General features: G+C 39.0%; 1 protein-coding gene across 14 annotated transcripts in view; it reads left to right on the top strand.

The window, feature by feature from the left end:
• The window catches only part of REPS1 (RALBP1 associated Eps domain containing 1), a 106,899-nt gene that overhangs the window by 66,228 nt on the left and 14,566 nt on the right, over nt 1-26,105 (top strand). For 7 of the 14 annotated variants that reach the window (XM_073337465.1, XM_073337462.1, XM_073337471.1 and 4 more), the window contains 5 exons: nt 2,596-2,735; nt 12,494-12,574; nt 16,361-16,448; nt 18,383-18,481; nt 24,784-24,856. In XM_073337465.1, coding sequence (XP_073193566.1) covers nt 2,596-2,735; nt 12,494-12,574; nt 16,361-16,448; nt 18,383-18,481; nt 24,784-24,856 — 481 coding nt within the window. The remainder of the gene's footprint in view (nt 1-2,595; nt 2,736-12,493; nt 12,575-16,360; nt 16,449-18,382; nt 18,482-24,783; nt 24,857-26,105) is intronic. The other 7 variants (XM_073337464.1, XM_073337476.1, XM_073337468.1 and 4 more) reach the window with 5 other exon arrangements.

The raw sequence follows: 26,105 nt of genomic DNA, 5'->3' as shown, positions 1-26,105 counted from the left end.
CAGTCCTGCAGTATGTGCATAAATGACTGTCATTGGCCCCATTAATTTTGCTTGAGACACACGGTAGAGCTAACTTTTTACCCTAAATCACACTTTAAATGTTGCTTCCCCAAAGAGGGAATGGTGCCAGACACTAGTTGAAATTCATTCTGAGCAGATTATGGAGAATCAGTGTTTTAGGGTATGTCTGTACTGCTGTTGGGAGTGAGTCTCTTGGCCTGGGTAACAGACTGCTAGCTTCACTTGAGCTAGCACACTAAAATAGCAGTGTAGACTTTGCAGCTTCAGCGGAGACTCTGACTGGCTGCCTGAGCTTCAACATTCACACTCCTGTTTTTACTATGCTAACTCAAACTAAGATAGTTTGAGTCTGTCTGCTTGGGCTGGGAGGCTTATTCCCAGCTGCAACATAGATATACCCACAGTTTGAGGCCCAGGTGGGCACAAAAAGTTGGAACTTCAAAACTTTGATGTTACATGATTTTTGGGAGTTGGGCAAGGGGAGAGCATACAGTGCTACTGTTCTGTAATATAATATGCTCAGAAGAAAATTGGTGGGGGAGGAATTATGTGCTTCAAAAACTTGTTAGATACCTTAATGCCACAAAGGGAGAGAGATTATTCAGTAGTACTCGGTGAAATGGGGTGAAATTAAGGAAAAATCAGAATAAATAACATCATAAATATGACAATTGTTAGACTGGAATAATCTCTGAAAAGTAGTGAAGGGAAGCCCAATTGCTTGAGTTTTTTAAAAGAAGGTTAACTCAAACAGTGAAGAATATATTGCAGGGAACAGTTCTTTGATATCAGAGAGCAGACTAGGTGGTTTAATAGATCTTTTATATGTTCTTCTGTCTTTATATTCAGATTACAATTTGTATTGATGTTTAATCTCTCAATATTGATGTCTTTCAAGTAAAGAGGTTGTTTCTGTTCATACTGGAAGTTTGTTTGATATCCAGTATGGTTTTGATTTTAGGTGAAATGCTGTAACTTTTTTCATTTGAAATTTGTCTCATCATGGTGTAATACGCATTCTCTAAACTATCAAATAGATTGCTCATTATGTTATACCACCAGGAAACAGAAGTTCCTAGTTTCAAACGTCTGCCATCACTGTGTTAACATAATACCCATAAATCCTGACTCTTGAGATTAAATACAGTTAAAACAGCTGATGCCTCATCAAAGACTAGAAAATTGTATAATATATTTTTAATTTCCAAGAATCTGCCCTTACTTTTTGGGATATTAACTGGGGCAGTGGGTGAAGCTTCCCCTTGGGGAGGCTATCCCCCTGCACTGCCTCTTCTGGCCAAGGCCCTGCCTCTACCAGCCATGGTCACATGCCTGCTCACTGTTCCCAGCCCCCCTATGACCTCAGCCAGGGTTGGGGAGGCCTGAGAGCTCGACCCCTTCCCCTCATGGCCCCAGTTGGGACAAAGAGGGGGTGAGAGCTCAGTCTGTGCTACGGAGGGAGGCTGAGAGCTCAGCCCCAGGCAGAATCAAGCTCTCATTCCTGGCCAGAATCAAAGCGGTGCTCTCAGCCTGGCCAGAGCTCTGAGCCTAGAGCCCTTCCCCCATTCCACCCCTTCCGTCTGTGGCCCCACCAATGGTCCCACCCCGCTCTGCCTCTTTCCCTGTGGGGCCTGTCCACCTCTCATTCTTCTCCCTCTCACCCTCCCACCCCCATTGCAGCCCTGAGATTGTGGTAGGGAGCGAGAGCTCCTCAGATCCGCGGCTGTAGCGGGGGGAGATTTTTCCAGCCAATTTGGGGCCCCTGGCCACAGGCGCCATGGGCCTGTGCAGTAATCTGCCATTGTCCTTTTCCCCCTCCCACTTCCCGTGGCGCAAGGTTTGGGAACGCTTAGCCTCCCCCAGTCTCCATTATGTGCAGCCCATGGATATTAAGCAATAAGAGGAGTAAGATACAGAATAATACTTCAAGTTCTAGTTTTTCAAGAGGATCCTGGGAGAGGCAGTACTACCTGAAGGTTAGAGCATGGGAATTAAGAGTGGAAACTCTTGAGTTGTCTGTCAGCAACTGTTTGGGCAAATCACTTATTTGTAAAATGGGAGTTATACTTTGCTTCCTCACAAGTGTTGTAAGAATTAGTAAGATGTAAAGCACTATTAGATGCTTGTCCTCTCAGTGACAAAACTATTTCTACAAGAACCAATTGAAGAAGCAGGTGGAGATGGTTTCATGTAGGTGTCTAAAAGGCAAATAAGGAGTTGTAGGGTGCAGGATAAAAAATAATGGAGGCTTTGTCTACACTAGCACTTTTGTCGGCAAAACTTGTCAATCAGGGGAGTGAAAAAAACCACCAGTGTGGACCAGCGCTAGGTCAGTGGGAGATGCTTTCCCACCAACATAGCTACCGCTGCTCATTGGGGATGGTTTAATTATCAGCGAGAGAGCTCTATCCTACTGGCATAGAGCAGCTACACAGGAAATGTTACAGTGGCGCAGCTGCAGCGGTACAGTTGTGCTGCTATAAGGTCAGTAGTGTAGACATAACCTATGTTTTCCATGAGGCATCAGCAGCTTTTCAACGACGAGCTCAATTAAATGTTTGTTTTGATTTATAGTGGTTCCTGTCATTTCAGAAGTTGGAGATCAGTCTGGTGAGGTAGGTTACTCCAGCTCTCCAGCAGAAGCACCTCCAAGCAAGTCTCCATCAATGCCATCCCTAAACCAGACCTGGCCAGAACTAAATCAGAGCAGCGAGGTTAGTAAAAGTTTCATCTTATATGAGAAGTATTTAGTGGCCACTAACTAAACTGTGTATAGGTTCATGTTACATCATATATAGAATGTTATTTCATGAACATGAAACCGCAAGTTAAATGCATTAAACTTTCTATCATTTTTTATATAATCATGCAAGATTTCTGTTTTTTTAAGAAACCCCACTTCAGTAGAAGTACTATAAGCATGTACGCTGGCTCTGAAGAATGTCCTCAACAGAGCAGTTAATCTTTTACTAAAACATAGGAAAATCATAAGCATTTAAAATATCATGTTAAAGGTAATGTTTCCTTTCTCCCAAATAAGTAGGGAGCCCATGATGTATAAAATATCATTAAATTCTGCTTGACCTTAGTACAGTGTTCTTGTAGTGTGCTTGCTGAATAATAAATGGTTAGTATATAACTAACCCCTCCATATCTTGTACTCTGAAGTTCTTTTGAGGCTAATGCTAAGTTACAAAATACTCCTATTTTGGCAGTACAGTTATATCCAGGGGGATTTCCAAGTCTCATTAATGATGGAGTTAAGTGAAAGTTTAAACTGAAAACACTATCAGCAGAATAAAGAATCCATTTTTTTTATTAATTTCGTGATTCAGGATCACAAATTACTTTGAAATCAGAGCTACTGCTGCTAACGTTTTAACTTTTTACTAACTGTAATTTTTATATTATGTATCCTTGGTACTTAACAAAGCAGTATCTAAAGGACTTCTGATTAAGCCATGTCAAACAAGTGATTTAGATTTCAGTTTTTGATACATCACTAAAGGTAGCAACTTATTCCACGACTGTGTGCTTCAGTATCATTGTTTTAATGATCTTTTATCAAGATTGGCTTGAAGAGTCAGCCTGCTTCTACAGATCTGACAATATGACGTAAGACACAGGATATAAACCAGCTAATTCTTAGAACTATTTTAATATTTGGTGTTACATTATAAACTCTTTGGGGCAAGGAAAGACATTTTGTTTGTACAGTGCCTAACACAATGGCGTCCATATGTTCCAAGACTGGTGTTCCTAGGTGCTACCACAATATAAATAAGATGATATAGGGTTTAATCTATATTCCTTTGGTGCAGAAGAACTAGAAAAGTATTGGAAATACTGGTTATTATGGTAAAGTACAAAAATAATGGGAGCTATAGTATAGCATGTAAAGAGATATTGGCCTAGAAGAATAGCTCTTGCAGTAGAGCCACAAAGCACTGTATATGTTTCATTGAATATAGGCTATTTGCAGTGAAACAATCATGGAGTTCTCTAGGATTGCTTCTGTGCATGTCCAAAGCTGTGGGTGTTTAGGCTCTGGGGCGCTTAATTAACTGATTCTCTAGAACTGTTTGCCCCAGATATCTCATATATTCAGTGTCCATGAGCTGCCCACTGCAGGAAATCTCTTGGATTTCAGTAGGAAATAGCTTTTACAAACTGAATAGGAAGAAGAGTGGGAGAACTCAGTTTGAGCGAGTAGTCAGTTTTGAGACCAGAATTTGTTGTTCACTTATTACCTTCGCTTTCAAAATGTGAAGTGGGAGACTACAGCAGCACAAAATTTGAGACAGATTCTTTTAGTAAATTAGTTGTATAATGGACTGCAATGTATCATCTAATAGAATTGTTGAATCTGACACATGAAAAATCTTAAATGGACAGCCATTTTTAGTGCAGATGCTTTATAATCCTGAAATGAGTAATTCACCAGCAAGATAGCCTCAATCCCACAAAAATGTATGGTGGCACTAGTGGAAGGCATTGCCTGAAAAACTTTGCAAGACCATTCAAAGCTGTAATAAATTAGTGAGCTGATTTCAGTCAAGTAAACTAACAATACCTTTGTGAAATATTAACATGCATCAGTCTTTAAGAGGACGTTTGTTCTAAATTTTTGAATTCAGCTACCCAAGTTATCTTTAAATGTTGCTTTCTGTGTGAACATTCCTGCAGCTAGAAGAGTAGGAGAACTACTAAATCTTTTTCTATACTCTGATAACGCTGACTTTACATACACTTGACTAAAATGATACAAGCCAAGATTTTTTTAAATAAGTTGCTCCTAAAGTTATTTTCCATATCCTGATTTAGGCACCTAATAAGTGGCATAAATTTTCAAGTGCGCGTTATCCAGCAGCTCCCATTTGTCCCCAGGTGACTTCAGTGATGTTTAACAGGATGTGTACTTCCCTGTAGTATTTCAGAGAGATCCACAATGGGTGCTCAGCACTCTTGAAAACTAATGATTTAGGTGCCTAGAAATGGACTTGAGACTAAATTTAGGCTCTAATTTCTTGCTCATAAGAATGTTCTAGTTCCATATTGTACCCACAATGGAAACATGCTATGAGAAAAACTGCAAGAACATCACTCTCATCACTTGAACAAGAATACCTTATTTTAAATATAACCTTTTCCTATTTCAGGCCAAGTAATGTCTGAATTCAGTTTTCACCATATGGGAAATTTTGGCTGGAGAAAACAAATAAAAATGTTTGTTTTCTCCTGAAATGTCACCTGCTGGGACCCAGCAAATTATTACTTTCAGCTGAAAAAAGGAAATATTGTTCCTACTTTGTAAACATATTACCCGGAGCAATTTTCATAAATAACATTTCACTGTAAGGTGAATGTACCTGTATCTACATACAATGCATCTAGAAGAATGAATTTGTACTTAAATGCTCTCTGGATTTCCTAGCCTGTGTTCAGCTAATGCTAAATTATATCTACATGGTGTAAAATGGATTTTGCAGGTATAAACAGTCATAGGGTAAATTCTTTTAAGAATTAGGAGGTCATATGGTCATACCATTATCTGTTGAAAAGCTGTATTCCCAACATATAGTACCTATAGTTACAATAAAGATTTGATTTTAACAGACGTCCCAGTAATTTGGCAATCCATAACATACCTATTTCTTGAATTAGACTGGTGTGGAGAACAAGAAAGAAGAAATAACCTGTAATGGTTTCTGGTAGACAGCCTCACTACACTAGTACAGTTGCTCCACAATCCCTTCTGTCTTAGATAATTTTGTTCACCTAAAGTGGCCTGTGGCTCTTTTCTACTGAGATTTTGTTGTGTCAATTTACAGCCCTACAAGGATTTGGGAAAATACCCAGATTAAGTGATACTAGCAAAGACTAATTGTACTAATATTGCATTTAATTATTTCTTAGGCTGCATAGTTAAAATAAATGATAGTATGATGAACTTAATTTTTTAACATCAAGATTATTATACTTCTTGAAAGATACCATCTGAAGGATTTTCACTCAATTTTTCTTCCCTAGGAATTTGTGCTGAACTCCAAGTTTTTTTAAAGTGTTTAGGGTTGTAAGGACTTCCCTGGTGCTCAGGCACTAACTCTTCCCTTTAACTGTTGCTTTTTTTAATCTTTCTAGTCAGCTCCTCTTTGACCATGCAGAGCGGGGCGCCCTACAGGAGCTATGCCTCTTCAGCTGCTGCTGCAGGTCTTCATTACATTCAGCTTCAACAGTATTTGGGTGTCCTTTATGGTCTACTTCAGTGGTTCTCAAACTTTTTTTTTGCAGACCACTTAATGATCTTTCCAAATGTTGTTTGTTCCATTAGCTAACTATTGTAAAGCATCAGAGGGGTAGCTGTGTTAATCTGGATCTGTAAAAGCGGCAGAGTCCTGTGGCACCTTATAGACTAACAGATGTATTGGAGCATAAGCTTTTGTGAGTGAATACCCACTTTGTCAGATGCATGTAGTAAAGCGCTTTGGATAAAAGCAATATATTTTAAAAAAACTTAATTAACTTTTTTTTGTTTTACAAATAAAAGTGCACAATTCATATTTTAATATGAATAGTCTTACCTTTCTAAGGCGATGGATGTACCCTCTCTCCTGATCTGGGGCTGGGAAGGAGGGGGTCTCTCCCTTTCTCCCCTGCCACAGCAGCCTCCCGAGCTGGGGCTGGGAAGGACAGGGTATCTTCCCCCGCCACAGAGCTGAGGCTGGGAAGGAGGACCGTCTCTCTCCCTGGCAGCCGCAGCCCTGCAGCTGAGGAAAGTTGCCTCTTTCTTAGGCTGCCACAACCCTGCATATCCTAAATTCCCCCAGCCCCTCTTCTTACCCCACTGCCCACTCCCACATACCCCTTAATCCCCTCAAGGTCACCACCTCACCTTACATGTGAATCATTTCCAGGGTCCAGGCACCTAATTAGTGGAGCCACACCTGCGCAGTTCTACTAATTAGGTGGGTGGCCCTTCATTCTCTTGTGTGCGGCCGCCCAGGGTCCTTAGAGGGAACTATCTGCAGACCACCTGAATGTAGCTTGCAGACCACAGGTGGTCCACGAACCACAGTTTGAGAACTTCTGCTTTACTCCTTCCGGCTTTGTGCTTGGATCCTTGTTTTTATACTTGTTTTGCTGCACTTACCACTGCTAGCTTGGGAATACACATGAGGTACTGGCCTCAGCACATCTCATGAATTTCAGTTCCATGGTCTAACCTTTACTTTGGATATTAAGGACTTTGGCTTCTTCCTTCTTTAACTCAACAGATAAGTTGGTTCCCTCTCACTTGTTGCTTTAAAAGGTCTTTATCCTCTAGCTTGGTGCTCTGGAAAATCCAAAACTTTCCTCCCAGACTGAGCACTTATTCATTCTGAAGTTTTATTTTTTGTGACTTCCTTTTCTGTCTCAAGATTTTGACTGTATACTCAATCCCTTGAGAATTCTGAGGCAATTATTTAATGGATGAGCAGGTTATTGCATCTTCTAACTGGGTGATGGGAATGCTGTTCAGTGGTGTCACATGTGGCTACATATGTACCTTGAGTACAAAGGCATTATGGGGAACAACTCTGGCTTTTCTAGAAACAATCCCTCAGAGCCAAACACTTAAGTATGGCTTGATGCCAGAAGGCAACTACTTAGACCTGTTATGAATGTTGGATCTCCTGGCCACTTAGGTTTTCATAATACCTATGGCATGTTTCATCTGAAGACAACTTAGTAGATTCTGAAATCCCAGCAGAGGTCAGAGACTGTGTCCAGATGACATACCTTCATGTTTGTGTTTGCTTTAGTAGCAGTCTAGAAAGCCCATGCAGAGTGACTCCACACCCAGGAAACTTTCTCTCTCCATGAACAGGAGATATTTTCTAGAAATGAGATCAAAGATGTTTGGAGACCTGTTAATCAAAAGGCGGTTCTGGTTTAAACAATCAAACATGTAGCTTAAAAACGGCCATGGGTCTTCTGACAGTGACCAATGCCAGATGCTTCAGAGGCAACAAACAAACGGGGCAATTTATCAATTGTTCCACCTACTGTCATCTAATCCCATTTTTCCTCAAGATGTGTGGGAAGGTACTGGGTCACATTTCCTGGGCCACTAAAATGTGGGCAAGAGTGAGTTCTGTCCAATAAGACATTCCTCATTGCCATGTATCAAGTGGCAAAGGAACACTCTTATGGACTGATGGCAATCCTGGTAAATCCTCATTGAGTGGTTTCTAGTTCAGGAAGTGGTGCATCAGATTTTCTTTTAATGGAAAACACAAGAGGTGAAGTTCTTCCTCTCACATGAGCAAGAAGATAATATTCTTCTGCCTCTGGTATGGAGAAGAGTCCAATTTGACTGGTCACATTTTTTTCTTTCCATTGGGAAAAGGAGGATCCTCTATGCCCTTCAGTTAGTTCCTGTGGAAACAAGTGTCCTAGCAAAGTTCAGGAGGAACAAAAGTTATCTGAATAACCCCAAACTGACCAGACAAGTATGATTCTTAACTCATTTGCAAGCGGTCAAAGCCCATTCTGTCAGACTGAGGTTCTCCCCTCAATTATTGCTCCCAGTCAGGACACCTCATTCTATTCCAGTGTAGGAGCCCTTTCCAGAACAGATTGGCTCCTACCCTGTTTAGAGCTCTACAGGCATGGTACATAAGAACAGCCATACTGGGTCAGACCAAAGGTCCATCAAGCCCAGCATCCAGTCCTCTGACAGTGGCCAATGGCAGGTGCCCCAAAGGGAATGGACAGACAGGTTATCAAGTAATCCATGCCCTGTCACCCAATCCCAGCTTCTGGCAAACAGGGGCTAGGGACACCAATCTTGCCCATTCTGGCTAATAGCCATTGATGGACCTAACTTCAAAAAATCTATCTAGCTCCCTTTTGAACCCCGTTATAGTATTGGCCTTCACAACACCCTCAGGCAAGCAGTTTTCCAGAGGTTGACAGTGCATTGTGTGAAAAAATACTTGTTTGTTTTAAACCTGCTACCTATTAATTTCATTTGGTGGCCCCTTGTTCTTGTATTATGAGAAGGAGTAAATAACACTTCCTTATTTACTTTCTCTATACTACTCATGATTTTATAGACCTCTATCATATCCCCCCACTTAGTTGCCTGTTTTCCAAGCTGAAAAGTCCCAGACTTATTAGTCTCTCCTCATACAGAAGCTGTTCTATCCTGTAATCACTTTTGTTGCCCTTTTCTGAACCTTTTCCAATTCCAATATATCTTTTTTGAGATGGGGCGACCACTTCTGCACGCAGTATTCAAGGTGTGGGCATACCATGGAGGCAATATGATATTTTCTGTCTTATTATCTATCCCTTTCTTGATGATTCACAACGTTCTGTTCGCTTTCTTGACTGCCACTGCACGTTGAGTGGATGATTTCAGAGAACTATCCACAATGACTTCAAGATCTTTCTTGAGTGGTAACAGCTAATTTAAACCTCATGATTGTGTATGTATAGTTAGGATTATGTTTTCCAGTGTGCATTATTTTGCATTATGGTGTCTCAAAAGTACCATCTAAAGGCCTCTCGTGGCTTCAGAACCCATCTGTAAGAAGAAATTGCAGTTAAGTGAAAAAACATTTGCAGTGGGGTACAAATGGGCCCACATGAACAACTTCATTTGGCCTATGCAAAATACTTCAACAGTCAAAATGTGATTGTCTGTACTAGGATACTCAAGAAGTTCAATCCAAATTAACTAAAGGTGTGAATCTAAAGTGGATTAAACTTTACATTTTTGAATAAAGAAACAAAATTAACTAACCTAAATTAAGGCCACTTTAAGTCTGAATGAGAGTTTCAACACAAATTTTATGCAGTTTAATCCACTTTAGATTCACACCTTTAGTTAATTTTGGATTAATTTTCCTCAGTGTCCCAATGTAGACATGGCCTCTGTGCTCTAGCTATGTTCATTTGGCTGCCCTTTCAGCCTTTTATAAACTAGTCTTAAATAGATCATTTGAAAGATCCTTTTGCAACACTTTATTGAGAAGCTGCTGGTGTCAGGATCTTCATATATTCTTGACAAAGCTGACACAGGTTCTCTTTTAAGCCAGTTGGTAGATGTGAACCCAGGTTCCTTATATAAAGGCATTTTCTTGGTGGTAATGACTTCATATTGTAGAGTGAGCTTCAGGCGCTAATGGCCTACCTTCTGGGGTGTTTCATACGGTTGTGGACTCAGCCGTCTCCAAGTTGATGTTGGAATTCCACCTTACTGAGTCTATTGTATTGCCAACATTCTTCCCATGCCTACTGCATTTCCATCTCCTTGAGGTCTTTTTCCATACTCTTGACGTAAAAAGGTTCTTAGAGGTTCTGGTAGGAGTGGACACAATTTGAAGTAGGATCCAACAGCTCTTTATATAGGATCCTATAGTGATGGGATTGCCCATAGAATTTGTGCTTTAAGCAAGGTGTGTTGACTTTGAGCATTATTCCAATGGGGTCGGAATGGCTGAGGCCTTGTCTACACTGCAGGCAAAAGTTGATCTAAGCTACGCAATTTGAGTTGCATGAATAGTGTAACTCAAGTCGAGGTAGCTTAGATCTGCTTACCACGGGATCCACGCTATGCGATCTCAATGGGAGACACTCTCCAATCAATTTCCCTTACTCTTCTCAATCCAGTGGAGTACTGAAGTCGATGGGAGAGCAATCTGCGGTCAGTTTAGCGGATCTTCACTAGCCCTGCTAAATCGACCACCGATGCCTTGATCGCCACACGTGGATCCCCCAGTAAGTGTAGACAAACCCACATTCTTCTGTGCTCAGAGATAAAAACAAAACATTAATACCCTAAGGAGTTCTGCCTGTCTGGCACTTGGGAGCTGAGATCCAAGAATGAGTGTCATGCACTATGTCTTTCAGGAAGTATAATTATAAGGTGAGCAATCTAACGTAGGATCTTATGGTTCAGCATACAGGTATATCTGTGCTAATACCCATATTTGATATGTCGGTATATGTCCATAAGAGATGGAAGAACTAGCATTGCTTTAGGTTGTAACATAGATACTTCGAGTCTTAATTGCTCATAAAATACTGGCGTAATATGTCTCAAATGGATTATTCCTATAAATTGAAAGTTGAAGTTTGGAGTATAAGGGCTTATCTATACATGGAGTTATTAAGGAATAGCTGTCCAAAAATGACTATTCCTGAATATCTCCATGTTTGGACAGTTATTTCAGAATAAGTGTGTCTTGCTCCTGTTTTGCTTGATTACTTTTAAAGTGGGTTAAGATACAGAGGAACCTAACACACTTATTCCGCAATAAATGTTTCTACACTTGGAGTTGTTCCTGAATAGCTCCATTTGCAGACAAATCCCTAAATAATGGCTGGGTGTTAGGCAATGCATGAGTATGGTTGGGCTCAACTCTTTAAATACTATTTTCTTTTCTGTATATTCTGGAAATGTTCCATTTTTGTAGGAATTGGACAATGGAATATATTATTTCAATGTGGATACTAACACCATTTGGTAAAAAATAAATCTTTACTGTACGTTTATCCCAAAAAGCTTCTGATCCGGTGTTTGAAATGAAATTTGACTAATATTTACTCGCCATTCTACTAATTACAAGATATGTAACTCATTCAGCATTCTTCTTGCAAAGAGTAATCTTATCTTTGATTCTCAATTGCTCCGGTTGCTGCTGCATTTTTTTTCCCAAGCATGAGGACCTTGTTTGGCAAATATGTATTGTAATATAGCATGGCCCATATGTTGTAGAACTGATCAGAGGTTGACTTGTTGTTGGTTGATAAACTCAAATGTGTTTGAACTCTTTAATTGCTTGCATTGTTTGTTATAATTTAAAAACTTATGCACTTTTGTAAAAAAAAAAAAAATAAAAGGTGCTCATGCAGAGTAGAATCATTTCTCAGGGGGTTCACTGGCAAGTCAAAGGATTGTTTTAATTAGAATATTCTATGCTCAATTCAGTATGTCAGCTGACTTTTGTGAGAGTGCTAGAAACACTAAATGTTAAACACTTTTTTGGTTTTGCCAGTATATAAACATGAGAAGCCTCTGCATAGGATTTATAGTTATGAATATGTACAAGATGTGGCACCACTTCTGTTTTTACAGAATCTGAATGTTTTAACCATTTCTCTATCTTGTATGTATATCAACAGTTTGCATATTTCTTTCACATAAAAAGCTTCTAAATTGTGTGCATATCTACATTTTCAGTGTGGTGCACACAATTCTGATCAAAACTTTAGAGAAAGGTAATACTTTTGGTTGTATATCAATGTCATATTGAAACTGTGAAATAGTCCCTTAATGTATGTTGTTTGTTCCAAGTCAAGCCAATATGATACACAAACACCCTCCAGTGCAACCTCTGAACTACTATGCTAAATTTCTTCTCCAGTGATCTTTTACTCATCTTTCTCATTATGCTGACTTGTCTCTCCTCTGTCTGTTCAGCAGTGGGAGACATTTAGTGAACGCTCTTCAAGCTCACAAACTCTGACCCAATTTGATTCTAACATTGCACCAGCTGATCCTGTAAGTCAATCACTTAGCTTGCTTGTTTGAAATTAATTTTATTAACACTGAATTTCCATACATTGTGTTTTTAGCTATTATGCATGATTCTTGCTTGGTTGGGACTGGTGGCAGGCTTATTAATTTCGTCTGTGTATGATGGGAAGAGAGATTTCCTTTTTTTCCATTCACTCTTAATAGCTGAGTACAGCCAATGTTTTTCTTGATTTTGATGCAATAAAAGTGCTATCAAATCTGTGTAAGGAAATGATTTGTGACACTGATGGATGTGTACATTTTATTATGCTTTATTTAAGACTTTTTGAATGTAAACAAAATATAATCAATAGAGCCCCAGTGAACCAATAGTCTTATTAAATCTTACAGCTATGTCACCCAAACTTGGATTTCAGCATAGCTCTCTTCTGTTTATGCCTTGTTGATGTTGTGCACATAAAGACTCATAACTGAGTTATACAGTTTATCTGAACATCCATATAAAACTTCATGTTCTTGTTGTATTCCAAAATTGGTGTGGTACTTCATAGTCATACATAATACTGCTATCAAGTTACTCTAGCAATAATACAACTGCGCTAATTGCAGCATTAGAAACTCTGCAGAAGTGCAGTGAATAGTGATTAATAGTTAACACCTTACTAGGTGTAGGGGCCAGTACATATCTTACTGTAGTAAATTTATTTAATTTCATAAAATCTTAGATTATATAAATTATTTTTAAAAATTTAATAACTCTGTAAGTCTGAGTTAATACCATTGTTGCTGATATATTTGTATTACAGTAGCATCTAGCTTTCCCAGCCACAGTCAGAGCTCCGCTGTGGTAGGCACTGTATAAATAGTTTCTATCCCAAAAAACTTAGTCCAAAAGCTTCCCTCAAATGTGTGATTTAAAAAAATCAAATTAAAACATCTGCCTTACAACTTAATGTAAACACACATGCCTTCTTTGTCTGTATATTTCTTTACACAACGCACAGTCATCCTGTGGGAACTCTTTACTAGAGGATGTTGTGAAGGCCAAGACTGTAACGGGGTTCAAAAAAGAACTAGATAAGTTCATGGAGGATAGGTCCATCAATGGTTATTAGCTAGGATGGGCAGGGATGCAAAACCATGCTCTGAAATATACCTAGTCTCTGTTTGCCAGAAGATGGGGATGGGTGACTGGGGATGGATTACTTGATGATTACGTGTTCTGTTCATTCCCTCTGAAACATCTGGCATTGGCCTTTGTCAGAAAATAGGATACTGGGCTAGATGGGCCATTCGTCTAACCGAATATGGCCGTTCTTATGTACTTATCCCTATTGCTCAGGGTAAACATAACTTATCTAAAGCTAATTACTCCTTCATGGAAGAATGTTAAATCACTTTACAACTATTAAATGCCTCCATTTCTTACAGTATACTTATTAGGAAATGCTTAACTAATCGAGAACTGTAGCTATTGCATTGCTTTGTTCAACTTGCATTGTAGTCAGTAACTTATTTTTAGCAATAATTAGCAAAAATGACAAGGAATCAACTGAGATGGGGAATATATTTTTTCTGTCCTGTGGATCATTTAACAGATTGATTTTTCTATATTGTGTCTATTAAATATTGGCTTAATCACCTTCTTAAAGTCTTGACATATACTTGACTTGAAATGTAACAAGCAGTATAAAGCAGTAACACTGCTTGGAAAAGTAGATTGTTATAGAATATTAGGCAGCTATGAAGCTTAGTTTTATTGCTAACATAACTACTTGAATCTTGAGGCAAGATGAAACCAATTTAATTTTGTACATATATTCTGCTACCAGAAGACCAAATACCAGCAAATCCAAGTTAGTGTTCGTATCACAGAAATCTTGGACAATGACACCACAGCACAGCGTTTAAAATACTGAAACTTGATGTGGCTTTCTCCTGCCTTTCAGAACCAGGGAGTCAGTTATCTGGAACATCCCTTAGTGACTGACTAAAGAGCAATCACAAAATTAACTTTCTTCAAAACCCTCTTTGCTGTAGGAGAACCGCTTGCTGGGCCAAAACGAAAAAAAAAAGGGGCCAGGGAGCTTACATATGAGGAATAAGGAAGGGAGGAGTAATACTAAATTTATAGTTTGGGTTTGGGAAAGCTGACATTGCCTTTTCAAATACATCAGTAAAAAATAAAACTTGCCTTTTGTCACTGACATTCCCTTAACTAAGTTGGGCAACATTATATCAAGCTATTCTAAATTTAAATTACACAAGATTTTTGTAATAGCCATACTTCAGAGTACATATGGAACATTCAGAAGGACGGTTGATAGCTACAATAGAAGACTGATCTGTATATAAAAACTTCCATAGAAAGCATGATATCCTCTCAAACCATGTTCATGCCTAAAGATCTTTTAATGTTCATAGTGGTGGTTGAACTGTGGTAAGGAAGTGTTCTGTTTACATTTGCAGTATACATTTAAACTTTTTATCTTCCCAGTACTGGGCAGGTTAGTTTAAACAATGTAGAAATTACTCATGTTATATACATGTACTCGGCCTTGTGAAAATGAGCTAACTGAAACACAGTTTAAAGCGTGTTAATTTTTGCTTTCATTAATTTTCAAGAGCAGTTTTAAATTTAAGACTGTTCTCCTCCCAGATACATATGCATATTTGCCATTGCCTTCAGTGGGAGTTGAGCACTCTTGAGTGCAGAGCTTGGCTTTGGTGGGGATATGAGTGCGAAATCTGGTAGCCCTTTATAGAGCTTAGCCCATTTCATGTCTTAGCCCATTTCGTCTGACAGTGGCCATAGAAGTATTTCATATAGATAACTGTTGCTGACATTTAGAGCCACTATCTCTGTCTTTTGGTGGCATGTTAGACATCTCTTGAAGGGTATCTTAAAAAAGGCAAAATAGAACACAAGCTTCCATCATGCCTTGTAATATATTAATGGGCTCCTTGAAATAGTGTGAATTTTACTGTACAGTAGAATTTTTAGACTGTCAAGCCGTAAGAGTTTCCAGGATATTCTAATTTTACATTTTTGAAGCATCAGAAGTACATGGAGCACTCTGAAATGTCTACATCTAATGATCCTAATATTAAGCTTAAAAAGAAATAGAGTATTTCATAGCGTGGACTACATTTCATGTTTCATGGACATACAACACACCTGTGGCAACCAAGCCATTTGGTTATAGGGAAAGGTAATAATGGAAAGTATTTAAGGTATTTAGCTGTCTTTTGAGGCAGCTTAGCAGCTACAGACACAGCTAGTACAGTGTGACCAGCAGATATCTATGAAGTAGAGACCAAAGTTTGGAGACCACTGTAGAGAAGTCTAAATACCTGTACACTTGCACAGAGTTTAAGGATATTTGTTAAGGACAGTGTCCTATCTCTTTCTCTCCCCACCCCTCCCCCCCCCCCAAAAAAAAAGAAAGAAACCACGAGGAGTCCTTGTGGCACCTTGGAGACTAACAAATTTATTTGGGCATAAGCTTTCGTGGGCTGTAACCCACTTCATCAGATGCTTGTACCCAAATAAATTTGTTAGTCTCTAAGGTGCCACAAGGACTCCTCATTGTTTTTGCTGATACAGACTAACACGCTACCCCTCTGAAACCTGTTCTATCTCAGGGTTTTATATTGCCACCGATCACCATAGTATCAAGTTCATAGGAACTCAGTAAAAATGTTTGCTTATGAATATAAGCTTGGGAACTGCAACTGAATGCAGTCAAAAGCAGCTCTTAACAGAATCATTTTAAAGCAAACATAAAAACTTTTCTTCCTTCTCTGCAGGATACTGCTATTGTTCACCCAGTTCCCATTCGAATGACTCCAAGCAAAATCCACATGCAGGAAATGGAACTTAAAAGAACTGGAAGTGGTAAGCTATAGTCTTGTGCTAATTATGAAAGCAGCTGCTGTGTTCGTATAACATCTTACTGAATACTTACGTGGTGATGACTTTTAGAGCTCGATTTTCTTGCATAACAATTCTGCCTTGTGTCCTTGCACTTAGACAATAGTATCAGGGGCTGCAACCAGTATAACTATTCCAAGTGGTGGAGAACCTCATGAATTAGAGGAGCATTCTGACACAATGATTTAGAGGGTTTATTGTTGCTGTGAGAATTTCTCCATCTGCTTCTACGATAAGATTGTTTGGAGTAGATTGGAAGCATCAATATGCAGATCTGTGTCAGGAGTGGGAGAACTTTCCCAGATTTGCATGCTCAAGTTCTTGAGGTGCTTGAGGAGCTTTGGACTATGACTTGATACTTAGTCTGGTCAGTTCTATTTAGTAAAATAGAGATTTGGTCTGTTACTGCTGGAGGCTTTCATCTCATCCATTTGAAACCTGCTAGTCTTCCTCAACTTATTTCTATGCCCATTCTCCAACATCTCTTGATTCTGACAATCTTGCCATATTATTGCCCAGTGTCTAACCTTCATTTTTTTTGCTGGGTGAGGCGCATGGGCTCCTATAATGTGCTAACACTGTAAATTCTAGAGATTTCCAGATAGCGTCAGTAGCCAAGAGCATGTTCCTTTTGCATTTGTCAAGGGAGATGAAACATGCCTCTATGGTGCAAGTTTTGCCAATTTACTCATACCTGTTCACACCCTATTCACACTCTACATAGGGCTTCATTTGCACACCACTTGGAAACTGCATATAGTACAGATAGCAATTGCCAGATTGTTTACCAGTACTCTTTATATGGGGTGCACTTCACCAGTGAATCATAAATTGATTGACATCCCATTTGTTTCCAAATGCAGTTCAGGTTATTAAGCTTTAACTGTAAAACCCATTGTGGTTTGGGTCTTGTGTATCTGAGATCACTTCTTTTTGCTGCACTCTGGGGTTTGTGATCATATGAGGCGCTTGAATTAATAGTCTGTAGGGGAAGACCCTTTAGTCTGGAATTTGCTTCTCCTTTGGGTCTGACATATAATGAATTTATTGACCTCCAGAGCATGTTGCAGAGCCTACTGTCCTATGATTTTCAGAAGAGTGGGGAAGTAAAGTGAGGGTTTTTTTGATGTGCATCAGTGAATATATCAATTTAGATTTTATTTTAGATTCATTTAGAACTTTTGACAAGGGCATTGTTTGTTTGTTTTTTTTGTTTTTTCTTAAAGGCATACTTGTCTGATGTCATGTCTTATACCAATGTACATTATTATGGTAGTGCCTAGAGGACATGGCCCCATTTTGCTAGGCACCGCGTAGATCTATAACAAATGGCCCCTGCCCCAAAGAGTATATAATCAAGGTAGGCGATCTATTGCAGGGACTTGCTTATGTCATGTTTGTATAGCGCCTAGCACAATGGGACCCATATTGTTAACTTAAAACCTAAAACTGCAATATTTTATAAACTTGACTGTAATTTTACAATATTACATAGAAGGACAAAACAAATGTCTGAAAGCATGTAAGGATACATACACTCAGGCATTTCACCACTGACTGACATAAGAAATGAATGTTTTATAAGATTATATGTATGGAAAAGTTATTAGATATATGCCTATTAACCGGTGCAATTATATACCAATATTGAAATGTAAAGTTTCAAAGTTTAATTTTTATTTATGAATTTAATAGTTTGTGTTTAAAATTATAGTGGTGTGGATAGTATCATTGTAGTTTACCCATCTCTAAAATTCCAGTCAAGTGCAAAATTTTGGTTTAGGGCTGAACTTTCATTAATGAAGACTTGGCCTCTGAGGAGAAGGATAGTTTCAGTGTATTTTGTATATCACTTAATCTTACATAAAAAGAATAGCAATAATTTTTTTTTCACCTAGATCTTGCTAATCCCACTAGCCCTCTACTTGTGAAACCACCTGACCTCTCAGAAGAAAATAATATGAGTTCATCAAAATTTGTAGCTGGAAATACAGTTGGTAAGTATCAAAGTATCTTTTAACCCAGTGGTGCCTAACCTATGGCCCACGGGCTGAACAAGACCCACCAGAGCATTTCATAAGACCCATGACCTGCTTCAACACAGTATACTAACGGCTGATTCATTAGTGTTTTGTTATGTTTACATCATTTTCATCTTCACAAAAGTATGTAGAATCTGTTTGGCTCACACAAGGTTGTGCTTAGGTTTATGTGGCTCTCCTGTGTAATTAGGTTGGTTACCACTGTTTTAACCCATTTATCACACTTCAAAGGAATGTCAACCTGAATTATTGTTCTTGATCTCTCCAGCTAATAAGAGCACAAACTGTTTCTGAAAAGCAAGAAACTTAGTAAAACAAATGTCCAGCATAGTATTTTGACTTAGGAAGTATCTTCCCATCTTAAAAAAAGATAAAGAGATAGGTAATAGCAGATAAAAATAGGTATAGCTTCTCTGGCTCCTTCATTGGAAGTATGCCAATTTATGCCATTTGAGGATCTAATCCAAAATCTGGTAAGAAATTAACTATTTTCCTGTTCTCAGCCATAATCCCAGAAATGTAAACTGGCTGCACTATTCTTTATCTCCAGCAGAAATAGCTTTAAGTAAAGCTTGATCCCACTCTTGTCTCAAAACCAAATAGCAACATATTTTCTGAAGATTAGAAAACTGTTGTATACCAAAGGGAGTGGAGGCATCTTCTGTCACTGTTTCAGTTCCTTTGAAAAATTGTGAGCCAAATACCACAATTCCTTGTGATTGACTTTTGACATTTTTTCTAGGTACAGTTAATTTGTCAACCCTCTGTTTACCCTGGTTGCAGTAATTTGGTTTTTAATATTCTCTACACAAATATATATATTGTACTGTACAGATTTAATTAGCCTGTTCTATGTAATCACACAGACTAGTCACAAATCAGATCTTAGTCTAAAGTATCTAATCTCTGGTTTTTATTCCTGAAACTGTTTTCCATTCACTTTGTTCATTATATTGTATAATTTCCTTCAGTAGAAATCAATACCTGACATTAGTCCTCTTGGATCCTTTGTCATGAAGTATGGGGGTAGCTTAAAACTATCACATGGCATCAGTTGGCAGAACATTCTGCAGCAGCCGTATAAGGCCGTCAATAGATCCCTTTTTTCAACAGCATTTCCCTTACTCTTGAACTCTATTTCAGTGGTATAGTTTTCTTTCTGGGTCACTTTTTTGGGCCCCTTCTCTCTTTCCCTGTCCCTTTTCCTGGTGCAGAGTGCCCAGACCTTACTCAGAAGTCTTCCAATATGGTGGAGAAAATGTACAATGACATGCTATCTTGTAGTAGGAGACTGCTGCTCCATTCAGGGCCTGAATTCTGAAAGGGCTCTTTCTGGTTCTCACTCCTTGTTAGAGCAGTCTGGCCCTGCAGACAAGTGAGACAAAAGTAATAGTGTGGAAAAGAAGGCAGGAGCCTGCAGCCACTAAACAGGAGAAGGCAAATGCCATGCCTCTTCTAATTCTATAATTCTCATCACGCTAGCCTGTATATATTTTATTTCAGCAATCTGCCAGCAACCCCTCTTGTACTGTTGTGTAGTCTTCTGCCCTACTGGGTAAATGTAGGCAAGTCAAAGGTCATTGAGCGGAGATGTTTTCTCAAGCCATGATATGGACAAGGTGCAGGTGGTGAGGAAATGAAGGCACCTGTTGACTTCTCTTGTCCAGAAGTTTCCAAAAAAAAAATATAAAAAGGAAAGCAAATACGTGAGAAATGGAAGAAGTATTTATGCACCATGATCCCCTATACAAGGAGAATTATCCAACTCCAAAAATCTGACCTAGCATCATATGGAAGGCTGTTAATTTCGCCCTATGGACAGAAAGGTCAGCTGCTTTCTTCAGGCTCAGTTTAGATAAGAGGATATTAATAAGGAAGTAGCTTCTTACCGCTAACCAAAAAGAGACTCCACTTTGCTTCTAAATCCATTTGTGGAGGATATAATTTAATAAATATTGGTATTTCCCAGCCAAAATAGTGCAGTTACATGAGTTTCAGTAAAGTGAATGCTTAAAAATCTCTTGCAGCCACTTCTAAGTTTAGAGTACTTCCTACCAAGGGTGAATTTCCCTCAGAAATCATTAAATCTGCAAAACAGATGTTTCTGAAGTGGAAGTAAGAGTCAAGCCTTTCCTTTTGTCCATGTTCTTAGCTAGTCTATGCTAGCTTGACGGAAGAAATTAAACACTGATTTAATCCAAGTTCAAGATGATAAAATGTCGAAAATATTGTGAACAAGATCAACTGTCTCTATTTTGTGGCAAACCTGTATGAATGCATTCTATTTTTCCCCTCAAGGGCTTAAAGGCATTGATATCAGTTACAAGGCTGTATCTGAGATTCTGTTTGTGGAAGACCAAAACACAAGCCAAAAGATCGGTATCCTCAGCCCAAATCAGTGCGTGGCTGCCTACTGGACAAATCTGAAAGTGGTGGAAATCATTATGCGGGGAGAGAAATTCTAGCATTCTACAGGGCCTTAATAGAAGTAAAAGGTCTTGCAACTCTGGATATACCAGGAAGAATTCTTCCTGTAACAGAAGAGGGTAGTGGAATAAAAGAAAATAGAGGTCACATTCCTCTTCAGTTAGTGGCCTGATGTTCTGCTGAAGTTGTCTGTCTCAAATCCAAGACCCTTCTCAAACACTGGAAGCCTATGCCTTTCCCAGGAGAAATTGCAAAATGCTATTACAAACAATTACATACAGAAAATAATTTGGAAGGTTATTCTAATCTGTATACCTCAAGAAACCAGTTAATGCCATGGAACTGACGGTCTCTAATACTGTGACACACAAAATGTGAGAGGGTCTCTTTAAGGATTTTTTCCTCATCATGGACTAACGGATGAGGAGGGGAATCAGGTAGTCCAGGAAGGTTACCTTATTCCTTTCTGATAATTTTATACAGCTGCCCATCACCATAGTCTCTGAGCACCTTGCATATGAAATCAATAGCAAGGTCCCTAGTGAACTTGGTGGAGCCAGTAGCTTGTCTCCCTTTTCAGTTTAAAAATTCTTGAGGACTTCATTTTGTTTAGTTTTTGGTTCATTTGTATGGTGGCTTTTTGGGCAGGGAGCGAGGAGGGAGTCATTTGGGTAGAAGGAAGTACTATTCTTGCTGTAGTAGGTAGATTTGTTCTAAGAGGAAAATTCTGCAGTTTCCTATGGACAATCGGATGGGACTTATCTGTCTTTGGAAGCTTGTTTCATAGCCAGATCTCCTTGACTGAGAGTGCTTTGCTCTTAGCTCTCAGGTGCTTCCTTCTGGGCTTTGTGGTCTGCATTTCCCTAGAGGGAGTGCAACTATCTCGGTGATTCACAGATCAGATTCAGTCTTTAATGTATCTGGGGCTTGAACCATAACCTTTGAAGATCAGAACCAAGACCTTAAACTAGTATCTGAAAATGACTGGGAGCCTGTGGAGGGACTCAAGCAAGGGTCTGATGTGCTCACGGAAGCCTAGACCATGGAGGTTCTTGTGCATTTTCACATTCAGCTTCAAATACAGTGAATTTCAGTAATCCTGTCTGGAAGTAATAAGTGCTTGGATCACTGTGACCAAGTCCACATTCAAGAGGAAGGGATGAAATTTCCCAACAAATAATAAGTGAAAAGATCTTTAGACACTACCATTACTTGGTCTTCTCTCTCTGCACAGGTTACTTGATTGTAGAGGGGGAAGAGGATAAACCCTTTCTTTAGAAAGCAGTAGCTGGAGAAGAGGTTGGCTTGCAGTCTGCCTAGCTACTTGAACTCCTCTGGAGCTGGAATTGCAGAGTCACTGCATGAGAAGAAGTGAACGCAAGTAATATTTGGAGCAAGGAGAAAATTCTTTTTTCCAGGTTTTATAAAAAAAAAAAAAATGCTAAGCAGTGCTGCATGAGAGAACCTTTCAGTAAGAAATTTTGAATCCATTACTTATTTAAATTAGGTTAAATTCTGGTTAAATCATGTAGGCTTTTGCTATTGGCTTTAAGAAATTCTAGAATCATCAGATGTAGGAGACATAGAAGATTTGCAGACCAGACTGCCATCCCAGGATATGCTGGAATACACTGGGGAATGGGATGGTTGGTTATGAAGAAGCTGGTGATCTGCACCTAGTAAACAGACCTCTAGAACGCAGCTTCTTTCCTCCCTGAACTGGCTGTTACCTACCTGAAAATAAAGTTGTTCTCTCTCTGGGAATACACTCCTGCAGTACTTCCCTTTTAGAAAGTTTTACTCAGACCAGTAGAAAACTAGCATTACTGACAGAATTAGGAAAAAATCTAAATTCTGAACAATGTGCAAGAGAGGACTTTTGCAGAGTTGTTTCCCCATCCTTGCAGGAGTTACTCACGCTCCTCCAGTGTCATCAAGGGAAGGGAAGTGAAGTACTGTTGCAATTAATTGTATAATGCCCAAATTGCCTTATCCAAACATATTTAGAAGAAACCATCCTATTACAAAAAAGTCCAGTAACTTTCTGTTGGAGTGATAAAGCCAGTTTCTTGCCCAGAGAGATTTACCATCCTTTACTAAGAGATGGTAAAGCTGACTTCTAGGGTGCTCAGGGCACTCTGCCTCCATATTAGCAGCAATATAAAGGTTTTAATTTTCCTTTCAATGAACATTTTTAAGGGTTCTAGAATATATTACTAGCCAGAGTTTGCCAGGAACTCCTGTTTTTTGGAGCTATACTGTAACCTTTTGTCCTGAGCTCCAGAGGTCTTGGATATAATGTGGGGCCTAAACATATTCTGTAGAGCCAAAACATTAGGTTTTCTTAAAGTCCTATTGAATCCATCCTGTTACTCAGCCAAGAATGCTTTTTAACTTACTCTTATTCGTGAAAGATACTATAGGAAATCCAGACCCATGCCAATGAGATAGGTGGGATTTTATTCTACATGCTTCCTGATAATTAAAGATGAGGAAACTTCTGTGTGTCATGGATCTCAGGGACCCAAATTGGTTTTTTGGCCAGAGAAATTCTAGATATGCATGAACTCTTCTAAATTAATACTGATGCTTTAAATGGTAGATGGAAAAAGATTTGAGCTATAAACAGGACATTGTGGATCTCTTTACCTGTTCTTCACCAGCTTCTTGACCTATGAGATTAATTTAGACTAACTTCATCCAACTGCATTTGTCAGTTACTTTGGCATCTCATGAACCAGTGTCACTGTATCACCTTCTTTTCAGGTTCTTGTGGTATTGACTCTTTTTTGGAAGCCCTTTGTGTCATAAGAGATTAATATATTCTGCCAAAGATACTAACTAACTCAAAAGGAGACTTCATTATCTGAGACTCAGTTTTCTTAGATGGGCATCCACTTTTCTGACTGCAATAACCTCAGGTCATAGCGAGTCTCATGCTGTAGTGATTATCGACTAAACCATGCTTCCCCAGAATGAAGCCGTGGTATGGGCTCATCTGAGATTCCCCTCAAGATGGTGATGGAATTCCACCTTAATGAGCCAGTTTTGCCAGTTTGTTCCACCTCCACATTCACGTGTGAGAGCCTTTCTGTCTGCTTGAGAAGTTTTTAGTGGTTCTACTCTGAGCTACTTAGATCCTAACAGTCAACCCAACTTGACAAATTCCCAAGGCAGTACTATCACGTAAGAGGATTGTATCTAAATATTTCTGTGGTTGCATCTCACATGGCTGCAAATTGGCTAGCCTAAAGCTGGAAACCCATGTCAAAGTTCATTCAGTCCAAGACATAGCTGCTGCCCTGCTCAGATACGTGTCAGGGCAGTTACATGGTACTGATCTCTATATGTCTTACAAAGGTTTTGATTGATTTGGCCTCTAAGAAGGAATTCTGCTTCAAGGCCTCCATCCTGCAAAAATTGTTCACAAAATAGAGGAATCTCTACTCGTTAACTGCTTGTTTTTGTCTTGTGATGTATTTTAAAAGGTTCTGAAGTGATAAGTCTGATTCTTAGGTCTTACTCAATCTTTTAAAAACAAAATACACCAACTAGTTCACATAGTTGGCATTGTCTTTTTTCTGCCAATGACTGTATTACTGTTAATTTCTTTGGGGACTTTCAGTTACTTTGACTCAGGGTTTAGAATCCTGCCCAGATGGTATCGTACAGGGAAGTACAACAGTAAGGTACATATTTCTTTTTTGGACTTGAAATCTTTTCTATTGCTGCTTAGGTAATATAACCTGTTGCTGTTTTTAGCATAATTAAATTTTGATAAATTAACACTACAAAAATGAAAATGAAATTTTGTACTTTCATTTTACCAGCAGATGGTTACAGCAGTTCAGACTCCTATACTTCAGATCCAGAACAGATTGGAAGCACTGTAACTCGGCAACGGTCAGTAGAGTAGTAACAGAAGAAATATTAAAGGTTATAAAACACACCTTCCCCCTCCCAAATGATCTTTCTGGCTGTTTAATAGCTAGCATTTGAAAGGGCAAATAAAGATTTATGGTGGCCATTATTTTAACAATCAAAAGTGGAGGCAACCTGTTCCCTAGTGTTATATGGGAGAAGTGTTATATGGGAGAAGTGTATCAGTCTGCCCTAAATATGTGTAAAATTTCTGGTGCAGCAGAACAATACTGCTTGATTAAAGTGGCAAGCCTAGAATTGGCTGGTCAGCTATTACTCCATGTTCGATCATGAGAACATTCTACTTCATATATAGGGTTCCTTTTGAAAAACAAGAATGCATAAGCAGTTGGTTGTCACCTAGCATACAGCCAGTTTCTTTGGTTTAGAAGTCTGCAGTGGTTATTTATAGATAAGTACTAAATATGGTTCTCTGGTTGCATCTCCAAGTGCTTTTGAGGATAGGAATAAAATTCAAAATGATCTGGACAAACTGGAGAAATGGGTCTGAAGTAAATAGGATGAAATTCAATAAGGACAAATGCAAAATACTCCATTTAGGAAGGAACAGTCAGGTGCACACAAACAAAATGGGAAATGACTGCCTAGGAAATAATACTGCAGAAAGGGATCTGGGGTCATAGTGGATCACAAGCTAAATATGAATCAACAGTGCAATACTGTTGCAAAAAAAGCAAACATCATTACGAGGTGTATTAGCAGGAGTTTTGTAAGCAAGACACGAGAAGTAATTCTTCTTCTCTGCTCTGCACTGATTAGGCCTCAACTGGAGTACTGTGTCCAGTTCTGGGCACCACATTTCAGGAAAGATGTGAACAAATTGGAGGAAGTCCAGATAATAGCAACAACAATTAAAGGTCTAGAAAACATGACCTATGAGAGAAGATTGAAATAATTGGGTTTGTTTAGTCTGAAGAGAAGACTGAGGCGGGACATAAGTTTTCAAGTACATAAAAGGTGGTTACAAGGAGGAGGGAAAGAATTGTTCTCGTTGTCCTATCCTCAGAGGTTAAGCAGCAATGGGCTTAAATTGCAGCAAGAGTGATTCAGGTTGGACATTAGGGAAAACTTCCTAACTGTCAGGGTTGTTAAGCACTGGAATAAATTACGTAGCAAGGTTGTGGAATCTCGGTCTGAGATTTTTAAGCGCAGGTTAGACAAACCTAGGGATGGTCTATATAATACTTAGTCCTGCCTTGAGTGCAGGGAA

The sequence above is a fragment of the Lepidochelys kempii genome, chromosome 3 (genome assembly GCF_965140265.1).
Source record: "Lepidochelys kempii isolate rLepKem1 chromosome 3, rLepKem1.hap2, whole genome shotgun sequence".
Classification (NCBI taxonomy): domain Eukaryota; kingdom Metazoa; phylum Chordata; order Testudines; family Cheloniidae; genus Lepidochelys; species Lepidochelys kempii.
Note: the sequence above shows the minus strand (reverse complement) of the source record. Positions and strands in the feature narration are given on the sequence as shown.